The sequence below is a fragment of the Pelobates fuscus genome, chromosome 12 (genome assembly GCF_036172605.1).
Source record: "Pelobates fuscus isolate aPelFus1 chromosome 12, aPelFus1.pri, whole genome shotgun sequence".
Lineage (NCBI taxonomy): Eukaryota > Metazoa > Chordata > Amphibia > Anura > Pelobatidae > Pelobates > Pelobates fuscus.
In genome coordinates this window covers 3,309,394-3,328,291 of record NC_086328.1, presented here as the reverse complement: position 1 = coordinate 3,328,291, position 18,898 = coordinate 3,309,394, and the positions used below count along the sequence as shown (strand labels likewise).

Sequence of the window (18,898 nt, the reverse complement as noted above, 5' to 3'; positions counted from 1 at the left end):
CACATGACTGTAACCCAATCACAGCCGGATTGGAGATTCCCAACACAGGACTGTAACCAAACTGTAAGTAGTTTTTGGTGATTTTACAGGATTTTCTCTTATGTCATTCCTTGTGATTAACATCAAGTCACGAATACATAATTAGTTATGCAAATTAGTAAGGCGTGTATTTTTTTTCCAAGAAAGGTGGCAACCCTAACTACTCTTCACGTACTATTGCCTAAGTATGGAAACTTAAGAGGGATACATGGGAACAAAACATGTGTGGACTAACTGAAATGAAATTAGTTAAGGTAATGCTGACTTTGGTCTCTCTAACACTGTGGCATGTCCCTTTCTTCTACACTCACTACATCCACCTTTTCTCTGTCTCAGAACAATAATACTCTAGGAGTACTCTCTGTAATACAATCTCAGCAGGGCACACAGCTGGAAGGGATTTTTTTTAAAGTGTTGCAATCACATAGGAAATAGGAGGAGTCCCTTGTTAAAAATCTTAAACAGGAACTGGGACCTCAGAACAACGAGAGACACAGACACAGACACAGACACAGGACACAGGACACAGGACACAGGACACAGGACACAGGACACAGGACACAGGACACAGGACACAGGACAGGCTGACATCAGGTAAGATCACCCCATTCATACACTTTATCTGGCTTGGGCACATGTGGTTCTTTATACCCAACTGAGGCTCAATGCTCCCAATCCTGTGTTATGTGAGTTAAAACTGGTGATATTTCACACTGCAGCTGGATCCTGTGCAAGGCTCGTGCTAAAATAGAATTCTGCAAAAACTAAATCCTATGACTCCCAGCCAGCTGTGCGGAGACTGCAGTTAGCATGCTGTGCAATGTCCTGTAATATCTATACTCCTATGACTCCCAGCCAGCTGTGCGGAGACTGCAGTTAGCATGCTGTGCAATGTCCTGTAATATCTATACTCCTATGACTCCCAGCCAGCTGTGCAGAGACTGCAGTTAGCATGCTGTGCAATGTCCTGTAATATCTATACTCCTATGACTCCCAGCCAGCTGTGCAGAGACTGCAGTTAGCATGCTGTGCAATGTCCTGTAATATATATACTCCTATGACTCCCAGCCAGCTGTGCGGAGACTGCAGTTAGCATGCTGTGCAATGTCCTGTAATATCTATACTCCTATGACTCCCAGCCAGCTGTGCAGAGACTGCAGTTAGCATGCTGTGCAATGTCCTGTAATATCTATACTCCTATGACTCCCAGCCAGCTGTGCAGAGACTGCAGTTAGCATGCTGTGCAATGTCCTGTAATATCTATACTCCTATGACTCCCAGCCAGCTGTGCGGAGACTGCAGTTAGCATGCTGTGCAATGTCCTGTAATATCTATACTCCTATGACTCCCAGCCAGCTGTGCAGAGACTGCAGTTAGCATGCTGTGCAATGTCCTGTAATATCTATACTCCTATGACTCCCAGCCAGCTGTGCAGAGACTGCAGTTAGCATGCTGTGCAATGTCCTGTAATATCTATACTCCTATGACTCCCAGCCAGCTGTGCGGAGACTGCAGTTAGCATGCTGTGCAATGTCCTGTAATATCTATACTCCTATGACTCCCAGCCAGCTGTGCAGAGACTGCAGTTAGCATGCTGTGCAATGTCCTGTAATATCTATACTCCTATGACTCCCAGCCAGCTGTGCAGAGACTGCAGTTAGCATGCTGTGCAATGTCCTGTAATATCTATACTCCTATGACTCCCAGCCAGCTGTGCAGAGACTGCAGTTAGCGTGCTGTGCAATGTCCTGTAATATCTATACTCCTATGACTCCCAGCCAGCTGTGCAGAGACTGCAGTTAGCATGCTGTGCAATGTCCTGTAATATCTATACTCCTATGACTCCCAGCCAGCTGTGCAGAGACTGCAGTTAGCATGCTGTGCAATGTCCTGTAATATCTATACTCCTATGACTCCCAGCCAGCTGTGCAGAGACTGCAGTTAGCGTGCTGTGCAATGTCCTGTAATATCTATACTCCTATGACTCCCAGCCAGCTGTGCAGAGACTGCAGTTAGCATGCTGTGCAATGTCCTGTAATATCTATACTCCTATGACTCCCAGCCAGCTGTGCAGAGACTGCAGTTAGCATGCTGTGCAATGTCCTGTAATATCTATACTCCTATGACTCCCAGCCAGCTGTGCAGAGACTGCAGTTAGCGTGCTGTGCAATGTCCTGTAATATCTATACTCCTATGACTCCCAGCCAGCTGTGCAGAGACTGCAGTTAGCATGCTGTGCAATGTCCTGTAATATCTATACTCCTATGACTCCCAGCCAGCTGTGCGGAGACTGCAGTTAGCGTGCTGTGCAATGTCCTGTAATATCTATACTCCTATGACTCCCAGCCAGCTGTGCAGAGACTGCAGTTAGCATGCTGTGCAATGTCCTGTAATATCTATACTCCTATGACTCCCAGCCAGCTGTGCAGAGACTGCAGTTAGCATGCTGTGCAATGTCCTGTAATATCTATACTCCTATGACTCCCAGCCAGCTGTGCAGAGACTGCAGTTAGCGTGCTGTGCAATGTCCTGTAATATCTATACTCCTATGACTCCCAGCCAGCTGTGCAGAGACTGCAGTTAGCATGCTGTGCAATGTCCTGTAATATCTATACTCCTATGACTCCCAGCCAGCTGTGCAGAGACTGCAGTTAGCATGCTGTGCAATGTCCTGTAATATCTATACTCCTATGACAACCAGCCAGCTGTGCGGAGACTGCAGTTAGCATGCTGTGCAATGTCCTGTAATATCTATACTCCTATGACTCCCAGCCAGCTGTGCGGAGACTGCAGTTAGCATGCTGTGCAATGTCCTGTAATATCTATACTCCTATGACTCCCAGCCAGCTGTGGTGTGATTACTACTGGCAATGTGTGTTCTGTCATTGTCCCCAGACCCAGGACTGTGGATAAAGTCTATGCTAGCATGCTTGTTAATATAAGTTACTTTGATATAGGACATTCTCCTAGTTTTCTGTTAAAGGGAATATGGCAGTCTATATACCAGTAAAACCTTTTTAAAATGTACATTGTGCTACATGGGGGCCAATAAGCAGGCATTTATATTAAATAACAGGGAAGTGATATCCAGCTACACAATGTGTCCCTGAATAGCCAGGTTACAGTATACACAGTATCACAATGTGTCCCTGAATAGCCAGGTTACAGTATACACAGTATCACAATGTGTCCCTGAATAGCCAGGTTACAGTATACACAGTATCACAGTGTGTCCCTGAATAGCCAGGTTACAGTATACACAGTATCACAATGTGTCCCTGAATAGCCAGGATACAGTATACACAGTATCACAATGTGTCCCTGAATAGCCAGGTTACAGTATACACAGTATCACAATGTGTCCCTGAATAGCCAGGATACAGTATACACAGTATCACAATGTGTCCCTGAATAGCCAGGTTACAGTATACACAGTATCACAGTGTGTCCCTGAATAGCCAGGTTACAGTATACACAGTATCACAATGTGTCCCTGAATAGCCAGGATACAGTATACACAGTATCACAATGTGTCCCTGAATAGCCAGGATACAGTATACACAGTATCACAATGTGTCCCTGAATAGCCAGGTTACAGTATACACAGTATCACAGTGTGTCCCTGAATAGCCAGGATACAGTATACACAGTATCACAATGTGTCCCTGAATAGCCAGGTTACAGTATACACAGTATCACAATGTGTCCCTGAATAGCCAGGATACAGTATACACAGTATCACAATGTGTCCCTGAATAGCCAGGTTACAGTATACACAGTATCACAATGTGTCCCTGAATAGCCAGGTTACAGTATACACAGTATCACAATGTGTCCCTGAATAGCCAGGTTACAGTATACACAGTATCACAGTGTGTCCCTGAATAGCCAGGATACAGTATACACAGTATCACAATGTGTCCCTGAATAGCCAGGTTACAGTATACACAGTATCACAGTGTGTCCCTGAATAGCCAGGATACAGTATACACAGTATCACAATGTGTCCCTGAATAGCCAGGATACAGTATACACAGTATCACAATGTGTCCCTGAATAGCCAGGTTACAGTATACACAGTATCACAGTGTGTCCCTGAATAGCCAGGTTACAGTATACACAGTATCACAATGTGTCCCTGAATAGCCTGGATACAGTATACACAGTATCACAATGTGTCCCTGAATAGCCTGGATACAGTATACACAGTATCACAATGTGTCCCTGAATAGCCAGGATACAGTATACACAGTATCACAATGTGTCCCTGAATAGCCAGGTTACAGTATACACAGTATCACAATGTGTCCCTGAATAGCCAGGATACAGTATACACAGTATCACAATGTGTCCCTGAATAGCCAGGATACAGTATACACAGTATCACAATGTGTCCCTGAATAGCCAGGGTACAGTATACACAGTATCACAATGTGTCCCTGAATAGCCTGGATACAGTATACACAGTATCACAATGTGTCCCTGAATAGCCAGGATACAGTATACACAGTATCACAATGTGTCCCTGAATAGCCAGGTTACAGTATACACAGTATCACAATGTGTCCCTGAATAGCCAGGATACAGTATACACAGTATCACAATGTGTCCCTGAATAGCCAGGATACAGTATACACAGTATCACAATGTGTCCCTGAATAGCCAGGATACAGTATACACAGTATCACAATGTGTCCCTGAATAGCCAGGATACAGTATACACAGTATCACAATGTGTCCCTGAATAGCCAGGATACAGTATACACAGTATCACAATGTGTCCCTGAATAGCCTGGATACAGTATACACAGTATCACAATGTGTCCCTGAATAGCCAGGATACAGTATACACAGTATCACAATGTGTCCCTGAATAGCCTGGATACAGTATACACAGTATCACAATGTGTCCCTGAATAGCCAGGTTACAGTATACACAGTATCACAATGTGTCCCTGAATAGCCAGGATACAGTATACACAGTATCACAATGTGTCCCTGAATAGCCAGGATACAGTATACACAGTATCACAATGTGTCCCTGAATAGCCAGGTTACAGTATACACAGTATCACAATGTGTCCCTGAATAGCCAGGTTACAGTATACACAGTATCACAATGTGTCCCTGAATAGCCAGGATACAGTATACACAGTATCACAATGTGTCCCTGAATAGCCAGGATACAGTATACACAGTATCACAATGTGTCCCTGAATAGCCAGGATACAGTATACACAGTATCACAATGTGTCCCTGAATAGCCAGGTTACAGTATACACAGTATCACAATGTGTCCCTGAATAGCCAGGTTACAGTATACACAGTATCACAATGTGTCCCCGAATAGCCAGGTTACAGTATACACAGTATCACAATGTGTCCCTGAATAGCCAGGTTACAGTATACACAGTATCACAATGTGTCCCCGAATAGCCAGGTTACAGTATACACAGTATCACAATGTGTCCCTGAATAGCCAGGTTACAGTATACACAGTATACTCTCTCACCCAACTGTCTCATGTGTTTATAGATGGAGAAGGCGTATATAATCCTGCCCAGGACAAGTAATAATGCCATAATTATATAGGTCGCATTGAAAGACCCCAGTAAAAAAAAAAAGGGGGGGGGGGGGGACATGCAGGGGTCCAGCTAGGCAGGTCTGGCCTTTACAATCCCAAACTCGCCATTTAGTGAGCAAACCCCAGAGAAGGGCAGAGAGCTGGTTGTGAATGTGAAAAGTTAACCTCTAACCCCTACATGGGCCTAAATATGTCAAACAGGTCCAGCGTCCCTCTTCGTATATTCACAAGGGCTGATATCTAGATGGACACGCTTTACACAGGGTCTGGAAACTCTCACACTGCCATGGACTATGCTGGGAACACATCCTGCTTTCCTTAATCTTTGTATATGTTTAGGGCAGAGAACAATTAATGTACAATTAAAGCAGACCAGTCATTACCGGTATGAAGTTTAAGAAAGAAGTGCTTTTTTAATGTGGGTACAGTGTATATATGAAACAAACACAGTTTTCATAGGCGTGTATCCAACTGAAGACAAATTGTAACCAATCAGACGTTCAGTGCCAAAAATATAATTATTCATATAACCTTACGTATTGCAGGAAATCTACTGCGCATGTCTAGCACGTCTTCTCTAAGCTATGCCTGTGAGACAGAGAAAAGGGAGTACCGATTGCAGCCAAGAGAGGAAATTCTGTATTTTATGCCCTGCAGATGTGAAAAGATGTAACTAAGGCAAAAGGCTTTTTAACCCCTTATTTACCTGTATCTATGACAAGTCTCCTTTTCTCTATTACTGAAGGTGGCCCCCCTGCCGCTTGGCTGAAGTGGTTAAAACCTCTTCAGCCACTTACCTTTCTCCAGCGCCGGGCTCCCTCCTCCTGACGACGTCAGCGCCAAATGCGCATTTAAACCGCCCATAGGAAAGCATTACTCAATGCTTTCCGATGGACGTTCAGCATCTTCTCACTGTGATTTTCACAGTGAGAATCGCAGAAGCGCCTCTAGCGGCTGTCAGTGAGACAGCCACTAGAGGCTGGATTAACCCTCAGTGAAACATAGCAATTTCTCTGAAACTGCTTTGTTTTTAGCTGCAGGGTTAACCCTAGATGGACCTGGCACCCAGACCACTTCATTGAACTGAATATTGAGCCTATAGTGGTCCTTGAAGCTGTGTACTATACATTAAGCTGTATAACGTACAGTAATGGACCACTATAGGCACCCAGACCACTTCAACTCAATGAAGTGGTCTGGGTGCCAGGTCCATCTAGGGTTAACCCTGCAGCTAAAAACATGTTTCAGATAAAAACTTCTATGTTTACACTGCAAGGTTAATCCAGCCTCTAGTGGCTGTCTCCCTGACAGCCAACAGCCACTAGAGGCGCTTCCGCAATTCTCAGTGTGAAAATCGCATTGACCTCATGCAGCGTGAGTTCAGATCCCCATAGGAAAGCATTGAGTAATGCTTTCCTGTGGGCGGTTTGAATGCGCGAGCGGCTCTTGCCATGCATGTGCATTCGGCTCCACTCGGGAGCTGACATGGGCAGGGGGAGGAGAGGTCATCAGCACCGAGGCAGCCCGGTGCTGGATTAAGGTAAGTGGTTGAAGGGGTTTTAACCCCTTCAGCCCAACGGGAGGGGGTCTACAAGGGAGGGGGGGACCTAATAAACCTATAGTGCCAGGAAAACGTGTTTGTTTTCCTGGCACTATAGTGCTCCTTTAATTAAGGACACATGACGTGTGTGACACGTCATGATTCCATTTTATTCCAGAAGTTTGGTCCTTAAGGGGTTAAGCTGTATTAGTTCTGGTGACTATCGTGTCCCTTTAAATGACTTTGGCAAGCTGCCTCTAATTCAGAGATCTGTGATATCTGGCACTCTCCTCCGTATCAGAGAGAGCTGGGCAGGACAGATACTTCCAGTGAGGTGAGGATTTGGGATGGTGACACATTGTTTATAATCTGAGGGCTCCATACGCTAATATCTGTATCTCTTTCCTAGAACATGGAGGTGCTCTCCAACGTCCTACAGGTGGCGGAGACCATCTACAGCCTTTGCGAAAGGGCCAGTTCTAATAAGAAGCAATGTGCTCGGCTGCAGAAAAAAGTGAAGATGCTGCTCTTGACTGCTGGCGTCCTGGGGAAGCAACATGGCAAATCGAAGGAGCTGAAAGTGGTTCTGACAGAGTTGGAGCTAACACTGAAAAATGCCGAGTGCTGGGTCCAGAAATATTCCCAGCGCGTCTGGTGGAGGAAAGTAATACAGGCCAATGGCATTAAGGAGGAATTCGATTTGATCAATGATCGGCTGACTGATGCGGCCACAGTAATTTCCTCCATGATGTTAGCCGAACAGAGAGAATCGTTCCTAAAGTTCTTCGATGAGAAACACCGAAAACGGCAGAATGAGAGAGATACAGAGGCCGATCTGGCAGAGCTGAAAGATTATCTGAGAAGTATGTCTGTCTGTCTGTCTGTCTGTCTGTCTATCTTATAAAACTTTCATTCTAGTAAACCTGGTGTCCCCCCACCATGCCGCCTATCCAGTGGGTGTGTTTATTAAACGGAACTTCGGGCTGAATGTAACCATGCTTTTAGAATGAAGACTATAGCAGTAGATAGAGGAGCGGGATAAGATGTATAACATTTGGCGTGAGAGTACACGTATTCGCCAAACTCTTTAAATCTCCTTAAAGAATAATAAAGCATACTTAATGTGAATGTATTCGTTACAAGCTACTAATAAAGGCACAAGGCAAACAATTCTAATAGTTGCAAAACGTGTAGGAGGATATTGAGGAAGATAAAAACAGCATGGAGTTTCTGACTTGATTGATGGCATCTCACTTAATTTCTTGCAGAATGCAAATTTAGATATTAGAGACATCAGGGTGCAGGTATGAATCTGGAGAAGAAATGCAAAGAGACGCTATGTAATGCCAGAAACCATCACAACTACCGAGTACCTCTGGAACGCAACACTTACTGAAGCTGTTTTGATGTATAGATCATGTCCCTGCAGTCTCACTGCTCAATTCTCTGCCATTTAGGAGTTAAATCACTTTGTTTATTAACATTAGTCACACCTCACACCGGAATGTGACTTGCACAGCCTTCCTAAACACTTCCTGTAAAGAGTCATCTAAAGTTTATCCTTCCTTTATTGCAAGTTCTGTTTAATTAAGATTTTCTTATCCCCTGCTATGTTAATAGCTTGCTAGACCCTGCAAGAGCCTCCTGTATGTGATTAAAGTTCAATTTAGAGATTGAGATACAATTATTTAAGGTAAATTACATCTGTTTGAAAGTGAAACCAGTTTTTTTTTTCCATGCAGGTTGTGTCAATCAGAGCCAGGGGAGGTGTGACAAGGGCTGTATAAACAGAAACTAAGTGATTTAACTCCTAAATGGCAGAGAATTGAGCAGTGAAACCTGAGAGGCATGATCTATACACTAAAACTGCTTTGTTAAGCTAAAGTTGTTTAGGTGACTAAAGTGTTCCTTTAATTAAACAGAACTTGCAGTAAAGAAAGCCTAAATAGGGCTTTCTTTACAGGAAGTGTTTATGGAAGGCTGTGCAAGTCACATGCAGGGAGGTGTGACTAGGGTTCATAAACAAAGGGATTTAACTCCTAAATGGCAGAGGATTGAGCAGTGAGGCTGCAGGGGCATGTTCTATACACCAAAACTGCTTCATTAAGCTAAAGTTGTTCAGGTGACTATAGTGTCCCTTTAAGATTTTCTTATCCCCCGCTATGTTAATAGCTTGCTAGACCCTGCAAGAGCCTCCTGTATGTGATTAAAGTTCAATTTAGAGATTGAGATACAATTATTTAAGGTAAATTACATCTGTCTGAAAGTGAAACCAGTTTTTTTTTCATGCAGGCTCTGTCAATCATAGCCAGGGGAGGTGTGGCTAGGGCTGCATAAACAGAAACAAAGTGATTTAACTCCTAAATGACAGTGAATTGAGCAGTGAAATTGCAGGGGAATGATCTATACACTAAAACTGCTTTATTTAGCTAAACTAATTTAGGTGACTATAGTGTTCCTTTAAAGAAAAGGAAGCCTCTGAAGACCAGGCCTGTCCCCTTTCAGCTAGGAACGATTGTTTTATGTAGACTAGAGCATGATCTTTGGAACCAGGCAGAGCTCGAGCAGGCTTCCACTTGTATGGCCATGTTGATCTTTCGTGGACAGATATGCAGTCTTCTCTCCTGGATCAAGTTTTCTGAACTGGAGACTTGAATAAGAAGTCTTCCCCACATTTGTTCTATTGCCTGCAAGCCTATCTCATGCAATTGCTTTGGTGGCCAGATGAGGAAGTAACACAGGGTAACGTGTGCAGATCTGTGAGCATGCCCACAAAATGGCAATAAGAGCAGCCTACACAAGCCATTGGTAGGAAATCAAAGATAGCAGCGCTGGGAAATGAAGATCTGGTGCCATAAATAAAGGCAAATAAAAGTTAAAGGCAAGAGGCAAACGTGGGAGCATAATAGTTGGTCACTGGGGGAACGTGGTAGTGTTGTTTTAACCCTTTATCTTCCAGAATTCTGTAAGAATGTTTTTGCTTTCATCTAGTTTGCAAAATGGAATTTAGTCTACAAATCCTCACTTATTCTTCAGGAATGACCAGCAGTCTATAGGGAAAGGAATTTCTCTGTGAGGAGGCCATTACTTTTAATGTCAGTAAATATAATGAAAATGTTGGCGTCCTCCTCCTTCCAAACAGTAAAGGAAGATAGAATGGGTTATAGCATTCCAACAGTCAGGGATAGGAAAGGAATGAATAGACTCTGTCACAACCGCACTTACCTGTAGTTCCCCCGTCATGTTTCTGCCCGCGGCTACAGCGTTCTTCTCTCAGTGCACGCCGAGGACTCTGGCGTGCCCAGCAGCATGTGCAGTCCACTGGCATCCCTGCAGCACGTGGACGCGGTGGCGCGGCTCTCCACGCCGCGACCCGCATAATCCCCAGCGGAGACCACGTGGGATTTCACTTTCATTAGGCACGCGTGCGCCTGAAAGCCGGCCTCTTAAAGTAACAGTACACCTGAAATTGTTTAAAGGCCTAATCACCTTTTAACAAATAGAATGTGAGAGGTGGATGCCTCTCCCCTATATAATCGCAGTCTCATTGCTCAGTTCTACTGTGCTTACAGTGGTGTCAACATCAGTGTGCCTGTCCTGCCTTGTTTGATTTATCTGGTATCTGACCCCTGCCTGTTCTATCGTCTATGAACCCGTGCTGCCTGAACTGACCCCTGGCTTCCCTCGACTACGAATTTGGTTTTCGTCTTTGCTGATTCCTGCCTCCTGGACTCCTCCCGTCAAATCCGTAACAGACGTAACACTCTACCATTTCACTGTTAGCGTTCCAGAGATTCCAGAGACGGCTATTATAGCAGTTTTAGATACTTTTTTTTTTTACTTTAGAAACATAATTTAAGTGTATTTACTGCATATTTGACCATTTGTATTCATTTTGTCACACCTACTACCTACATTCAAATGTTTTTTTTGTTGTTTTTATAGTAACACTTCCGACCTGTATGAAATATTGCAAGATAAAGCACAATGTATATGGTCTAAAGCTTTTGCATCCCTAAAAAATGTTTATAAAAGATGAACAAATAATTGAAAAAAACCTAACATAAATTGTATTTACTTTTCATTGTGAAAGACAAAATCAAACAAAAAAAACTAATTGCTGTTTTATGATGTTTATGTGCTAGTTTCGCATCTTTTGACTGAAGTAAATGTAATGATAGTCATTTTTTAATGGGGTTAATAAAAGTTGTGTATTGGGCACAGCTAGAAGTGACATTTTCCAATTTTGTCTGTTCCAGATGAGTTCCAGCCCAAGGCGCAGGACATACTCTCTCATGTCGCAGCAATGAAGGCTTATTGTAAGTCACAGCAATGATGAAATACATGGTATCACTGAGGGTAGAATGTCCGGTGTCCATGCAGATTGTCTATAGCAGTCAATCGAAGTCCTGAAACTCCATAAAGTAAACTTCTCTCACCTAAACACACTATTTTACTTTATCTTTGTTTACTGTGACGACAAATCTAGGGGAATAATGTACAAATTACACTTAAACGCTCCACACACAGAAAGCACTTCAGCTGTGTCTAGAGCGTGTCCTATCTGTGACCATTTTATATAATTGGGGGTAGAAACACCTCCCTGGCACCAATTTGACAGGATTATTTCATTCTGCTTCCAAAGCTAGAACTCCCCTACCCCTTTCCCCCCCCCTTCTTCCCTTTCCCCCCCACCCCATTCCCACCCCTTTGTCGTCAATGAGATGTCTTACTGCTTATTAACCAGCATTGGAGAGCCACAGCTAGCACACGGTGGATCTCAACCAGAGCCCTATGATTGGCTTATTCTCCGGCACACAGAGAGCAAGTCAGTCGGGGAAGGACTTTTTTCTTAATTAGCTCAGCTACTAAACAGTTTTTTATAAATCCATGTCGTGTTTCTTTAATCCACCGATTTCTCATTCAGATCAATTATTTGTGGTTTTCTAACGCCGGCAGGTTTGCGCACATCCTGGGATATCAAGGAAATCCGGAGTACCGATCTAACAGTGGGAGAGTTGGTGATTGAAAGGCCCAGTCATTTTCTGTACAGAGGAGAGTATCACAAGGGCCCGGTGGCTATCAAAGTGTTAAAAGGGCAACTGATCAAAGATAATGAGTAAGTGGCTTTCTGCTTCTGTCAAAGTGCTACAAAGATGTGTTTTAAATATGCAGCCTGCCCTAAGATTAGTAAATTATTGCAAATTAACGTGTCTTTACTTTCAGTTATGTACGAAAAGTATTTCAGTCAGAAAGTGAAACCATGAAGAAATTTGAGTGTGGGAATATCTTACGACTCTTTGGGATCTGTATTGACAACTCCAGTAAGTATATTATTAAAGGGACACTATAGTCACCTCCACAACTTTAGCTTAATGAAGCCGTTTTGGTGTATAGAACACGCCCCTGCAGCCTCACTGCTCAATCCTCTGCCATTTAGGAGTTAAATCCCTTTGTTTATGAACCCTAGTCACACCTGCAGTGGAATGATCTATACACTAAAACTGCTTTATTTAGCTAAAGTAATTTAGGAGACTATAGTGTTCCTTTAAGGGAATTTCTCCCCCTCTTGGAGTCCGTCTTCCGATATCTCTTTTCTGATCTCCACTCTGCGTCTTTGTTTCAGAGAGTGAGCCGTGTTATTCCTTAGTGATGGAGTTTTGTGAAAAAGGAACTCTACGAGACCTCCTGAACAGAGAGCGGGGTCTGCCCTGGGAGCAGCGAGTCTCCATGGTGCTGGATGCCGCAAGAGCTTTGTACAGGTGAGGAAATCCCAAGTCGCAGATCTGACTACAAATGAAGGTATGATAACCTTGCAGGGCTGACCCCATCACACAGAGCAGATCACCTAATGGCCTTGTTCTTGACGTGCAGGTTACATCATTCAGAGATGAAAGCCATCCTGCATGGAAGTCTGAGCAGCTCCAAGTTCTTGGTGGATGGGACATACTGTCTGAAGGTACCAGACACTCTCCTTTCTTCATCCTCATTTCTAATCCGTCTGTCGTGTTATTATTTTCCCTGGTTTCCCATCCATCCTGCCTCTAATGCTGTCTTTTGTGGAAATAGCTGTTCCACCTTAATCTCCCCCTCTAGTCTGTCTCTCATGGTGCCGTCTGTCCCACTGTTCTCCTCCCCCCCCCCCCCAGTCTCTCTCTCATGGTGCTGTCTGTCCCACTGTCCTCCCCTCACTTGTGTAAAGGGGGCAGTTTCTGTGTTCCTTTCAGTGGTTGACTTTCGTTTGTGGCTTTTTTCTTAGTTAGCTGGGTTTGAGCTCTCCAAGACAGAGTCCTCTATGAGGAGGACCTCCAATTCGGAGAAGAGAAAGAACAGCATTGGATGGGCGTACATGGCTCCAGAGACATTGAAGAACATTAACGCTTATAATAAACGCAGTGAGATCTACAGGTCAGTGTCACTGGGCAGGAGGGGTACATGGGACACGTCTCTTCACATAAATAACTTACCGTATATACTCGAGTATAAGCCGACCCGAATATAAGCCGAGGCCCCTAATTTTTCCCCAAAAAACTGGGAAAACTTATTGACTCGAGTATAAGACTAGGGTGGGAAATGCAGCAGCTACTGGTAAATTTCTAAATAAAATTAGATCCTAAAAAAAATATATTAATTGAATATTTATTTGCAGTGTGTGCGTATGAGTGCAGCGTGTGTATGAGTGCAGCGTGTGTGTGTGTATGAATGAATGCAGTGTGTGTGAGTGCAGTGTGTGTGTGTGTGTATGAGTGCAGTGTGTGTATGAATGCAGTGTATGAAGGGCCGGTGCAAGGATATTTGCCCCCCCCCATATGTCCTGACCTCCCCTCCTCCTCCCTCAGTGGTCCTTACCTCCCCACCCCCGTGTTCCTTCACCCCCCTCCCCCAGTGGTCCTGACTCACCCCTCCCCTAGTGGTCCTTACTTCCCCCTCCCCTCCCCTAGTGGTCCTTATCCCCCCCTCCCTCCCCTAGTGGTCCTTATCCCCCCCCTCCCTCCCATAGTGGTCCTTATCCCCCCCCTCCCTCCCATAGTGGTCCTTATCCCCCTCCCTCCCATAGTGGTCCTTATACCCCCCCCCCCTCCCACCTCCCACAGTGGTCCTTATACCCCCTTTTTTTTTATTATTTTTTTTATTATTATTATTTTTTTTTATTATTATTATTTCTTATTTTATTTTTTTTTTCGTCCCCCCTCCCTGCTTGATACATGGCAGGGAGGGGGGCTCTCCTTCCCTGGTGGTCCAGTGGCAGTTCAGTGGGGGGGAGAGGGGGGCTGGCAGAGCTGTACTTACCTGTTCTGCAGCTCCTGTCAGCTCTCTCCTCCTCTGCGCCGTCCGTGCAGCTCCTTCTATCAGCTCACACTGTAAGTCTCGCGAGAGCCGCGGCTCTCGCGAGACTTACAGTGGGAGCTGACAGAGGGAGCTGAACGGACGGCGCGGAGGAGGAGAGAGCTGACAGGAGCTGCAGGAAAGGTAAGTACAGCTCTGCCAGCCCCCCTCTCCCCCGGTCTGTATTATGGCAATGCAAATTGCCATAATACAGACTCTGACTCGAGTATAAGCCGAGTTGGGGTTTTTCATCCCAAAAAATGGGCTGAAAAACTCGGCTTATACTCGAGTATATACGGTAATAGAAATCCGAGCTCCAATATATGCTTCTTGCTTCATACCTGTACTTCTAGCAGTTTATCGGACTCGGTATGTGTTCTGATACACGAAAAAAATGTAGATAGTGGAGTGCTGATTAAATCAAAATAGATGAGAATAGGGTAAACAAATAGGAAACCTAACGACCTATCAATATAGAACAAATAATTAGATAAATAAACCCTTCTCTTTTAATAGATCATAATTTATTAATAAAATACAGACAAATATAAAAAGAAAATAGCATCTATAGCAAATATTATGTCTATTAAGAGTTAGTAATAAAAGCCATGCAAAAGTCCAGACCTTATTCGAAATGCTCGGCGTCCCGAGTCAGCAAAAATGTGTAATGCTGAAAAAATATCAAATAGTAGTCCTATTTGAAGTGCAAATGTTGGCTGGTATCGATGGGAGTCAGACCTCTCCAGACGCGTTTCTCCGCTTCAGCGGCTTTTCGAATAAGGTCTGGACTTTTGCATGGCTTTTATTAGTAACTCTTAATAGACATAATATTTGCTATAGATGCTATTTTCTTTTTATATTTGTCTGTATTTTATTAATAAATGGATTTTTAAATTAACTTTGAGTGTGCCAGTAAGGTCAATAATTATAATCTATTAGAAGAGAAGGGTTTATTTATCTAATTATTTGTTCTGATACACACTGGTAATTGGATAAACGTCACCCATTGGATAAAGCCGGTGTGCTCACTTAATGTATGAATATGCACCACGGCAGCGCCTGGATACAACACACAAACCAAACTGCAGCGACTCCAGGATTGGAAACTAAAAAAAAAAAAAAAAAAAACTCTTCATTTAAGCAACCAAATAGTTTTGTTTTTGTTTTTCTTCAAAAATCTAAGGACAATGGCCCATATTGATTAACTGTGTATAAATCAATGCACATCACCACCTAATGTATTTTATATGTACAGCGTGTTATTTTCTCCCTTCCAGCCTGGGGGTGGTGTTGTATGAGATTGCCAGTGGAAACGTCCCATTAGCGGGTAAGTAGCTTTCTTTGAACGATTTCACAGCAGAGAAACCTAGATGGTAATAAGGTGGGATTCTGAGACAGTGATTGACGCTCTTGGAAATCAGAGGAATGTTGCTTTATATATTTATAGAGCTGGGCTGTCATCAGAAACATGTTGGAGAGAAATCCAAAATAGGGACGGTTTAATGCGTACCACATTTAGCCATTTTAATAAATCTATCCAATCAATGTGCTGTGTTTACAGGCCTCTGTGTGTGTCTGTGGTGCAACACCGGGTCACATTATAAAGAGCTTGTGGAGAGATCTCGCAGTCCCCGAACGGTGGCCTTATGGTATACAATGTGTTTCCACTTGTAGGACTGACTGACCCAGAGAAACACCTGGATGAGCTGCATCGGATCCTGACAGCCGAGGTGGCCACCGGCCTTCCCACGGATTGCCCAAAAATTCTCAGTGACATCATCACACAGAGTCTAGAAAGCGACCCTACTAAACGTCCAACAGCCGGAGGTACGGGTGCTGATCAGCTGGTATACAAATGGAAAACTATGCAACAAGGGCATTGTAGTTAGAACAAATTTATATATAGATTCAGATGTATAGGATTTAAGGGGAAGGTAAACGATTGCGTGCTGCATGCTTCTTTCTGTGTGAGCTGCCGTGCAGGTTTCATATGATTTATACTACGTGTTCATAGAATTCAAACTTTAGGTGTTGTGTGTTTTTAATTCTATGTCTATACATATGGAGATCAGTGGTGTATTTAGGTCACTCACTGATTTGACACACTGAGACAGACATACACTTACTCGGACACACACTCACTGACAGACGCAGACACACGCACTGACTGACAGACACACACACTCACTCAAATTCACTGACACACATTCACTGAAACACACACACTCACTCAAATTCACTCACTCAAATTCACTCACTCAAATTCACTGACACACACACACACACACTCACTCACATTCACTGACACACACATTTCCCCACACTCACAATTGTTTTTATTATCATTTTTTTAAAATTTTAATCCACCTAGTCTCCCTACGTTTGGGATAGCTGGGTGGATTTCTCACCGGGGGTCCAGTGGGGCTGCTGGACAGAGAGGAGGCCGGACGTACAGGCAGGCAGTGGTTTCCTAGTCAGCGCTGGTGAGGGAGCACTTTCCCCTGAGCTTTCTGCTCAGCTCCCTCGCGCACCGCAGAGTGATGCCCGGCAGGAAACCACTGCCCACCTGCCCTGGGGGAGCCCAAAGGTGGCCAGCCGGCCAGCTCTTGGGCTCCCATAAAACAAGGCAAACCAGGTATTTGCCTGGGCATTTGGAAATTGCCGCCCAAGGCAAATACGTCCCTGATGGAGATTAACATATTTATGTACAGGGTTTTCACCAAAGTGAGAATTCAAAGTGAATTTCAGATTTAAGGGTAAAATAGCTGAACTAGAATAATTCTCTAAATCAACTGTTCTCAGTTCGACTGCTTTGGCCTTAAATGTGAAATTCACTTTCAATTCTTACTTTAGTGATTTACCCTGATGGAGTCAACACAGAATTCCGCATACACTGTATATTTCATTGTAGAGTTATTGGAAGCAAGAGAATAGATGGGTACGAAATGATACCCTATTTCAATCACAGTGAAAAAATGAACTATTCGTGAGCTGCCAAAATCTGTAAATGTCCAGCCATACTGGTGGGTAAGACTAGGAAGTGGTTGTGGTTTACGTGATAGATAAAAGCTAGAACCAAGTACAGGGGAGCTCAGGTCAATACTAGAGAAATACCTAGCTGGTATTATACACAGTAAGCCTCTGGGGTATAGCATAATAATGACACAGCTAAAGATTCGAAACTTCTAACGAGATTAAAGGGAAGATGGTCTCAACAGCGACAACCAGATAGAAAGAACTGAAAATCAGGAGGGTTGAAAAAAAAAAAAAAGTCCAGGAAAATGATGATGGATTTCAGCCTGCGTCCATTGTCCTCCAGGGTAGTGAATGGAGTCATGGGACTGGGGATTGCTACATACCAAACTCTACCATTCTGACCATATTTGGTATTACATGGAGGAGTGTGTTACGTTTATATTATTATATTTAGACTGTTTTTACAATACACACAGATTGCTATCAAAAATAATATTCTAATAATACTAAAATAAAAAATATATAATTATTTTTTCTTTGCCGGGGAGGGGTAGTCAAACATCCAAGACTGATATTAAAAACCGTTGTCAGTATGGTTTTACTAAACATGCTATTCCCTCTGTATTCCAGTTATTGTGGATCTTTTGATTGCCCATCAGAACCAGCCAAACAGCCCTATTGAGACCACTGTATAGAGTGCAGACAAGAAACTCTGCGAGACATCCACCCTGGAGAAGAAGTTACAGAGTGCTTGCACTTTTTTGTATTATAACTTGTTACACCAACGCTAACTTAGGGTTAATGTACGGAGCTGGTATTTCTGACCCAGAGACTGAGCGCACACGTGAATCACTGAGTGGAGTTAGGTCGACTGTGACAGACTGCAAAATAAGCTCCACAAAAATATTCATATTAAGTGACCGTGTGCTAGTAATCTCCCACCCACCAAATCTTTGGAAGCCGTAATGCACATTATATTGCCTCTAAAAAAATGAATTGTGTATTGCAAGTACAGAAAAACCGATAGCACAATAAAAGAATACATTATCTATGAGTCCAGATGATGGACATTACAACTGTGAAACAACAAGAAGGTGAATGTGGTAAACATTAAAAGTTAGGCAGGCAGTTGGCGTAGACGGTGAATGTGGTAAACATGACGTTAGGCAGGCAGTTGGCGTAGACGGTGAATGTGGTAAACATGACGTTAGGCAGGCAGTTGGCGTAGACGGTGAATGTGGTAAACATGACGTTAGGCAGGCAGTTGGCGTAGACGGTGAATGTGGTAAACATGAGACGTTAGGCAGACAGTTGGCGTAGACGGTGAATGTGGTAAACATGACGTTAGGCAGGCAGTTGGCGTAGACGGTGAATGTGGTAAACATGACGTTAGGCAGGCAGTTGGCGTAGACGGTGAATGTGGTAAACATGAG

The 18,898-nt window shown here is 43.6% G+C and overlaps 1 protein-coding gene across 1 annotated transcript; it reads left to right on the top strand.

The window, feature by feature from the left end:
• Positions 1 to 516: 516 nt before the first annotated feature.
• Positions 517 to 18,464, top strand: LOC134578332 (mixed lineage kinase domain-like protein). Its single transcript, XM_063437317.1, has 12 exons — positions 517 to 558; positions 617 to 633; positions 7,573 to 8,026; positions 11,423 to 11,482; positions 12,123 to 12,282; positions 12,390 to 12,487; positions 12,790 to 12,925; positions 13,038 to 13,122; positions 13,423 to 13,571; positions 15,767 to 15,816; positions 16,164 to 16,316; positions 18,096 to 18,464. The coding sequence occupies exons 3-12, from the start codon at positions 7,576 to 7,578 to the stop codon at positions 18,158 to 18,160; spliced, it is 1,407 nt and encodes a 468-aa protein (XP_063293387.1). The 5' UTR covers positions 517 to 558; positions 617 to 633; positions 7,573 to 7,575; the 3' UTR covers positions 18,161 to 18,464.
• The last annotated feature ends 434 nt before the right edge of the window (positions 18,465 to 18,898 follow it).

What these genes read in the sequence shown, in the direction of transcription:
- LOC134578332 (XM_063437317.1), top strand. Translation starts at nt 7,576, where the DNA reads ATGGAGGTGCTCTCCAACGTCCTACAGGTGGCGGAGACCATCTACAGC. An exon ending in GCTGAAAGATTATCTGAGAA is followed by an intron (nt 8,027 to 11,422) that starts GTATGTCTGTCT and finishes TGTCTGTTCCAG; the next exon opens with ATGAGTTCCAGCCCAAGGCG. An exon ending in CGCAGCAATGAAGGCTTATT is followed by an intron (nt 11,483 to 12,122) that starts GTAAGTCACAGC and finishes TAACGCCGGCAG; the next exon opens with GTTTGCGCACATCCTGGGAT.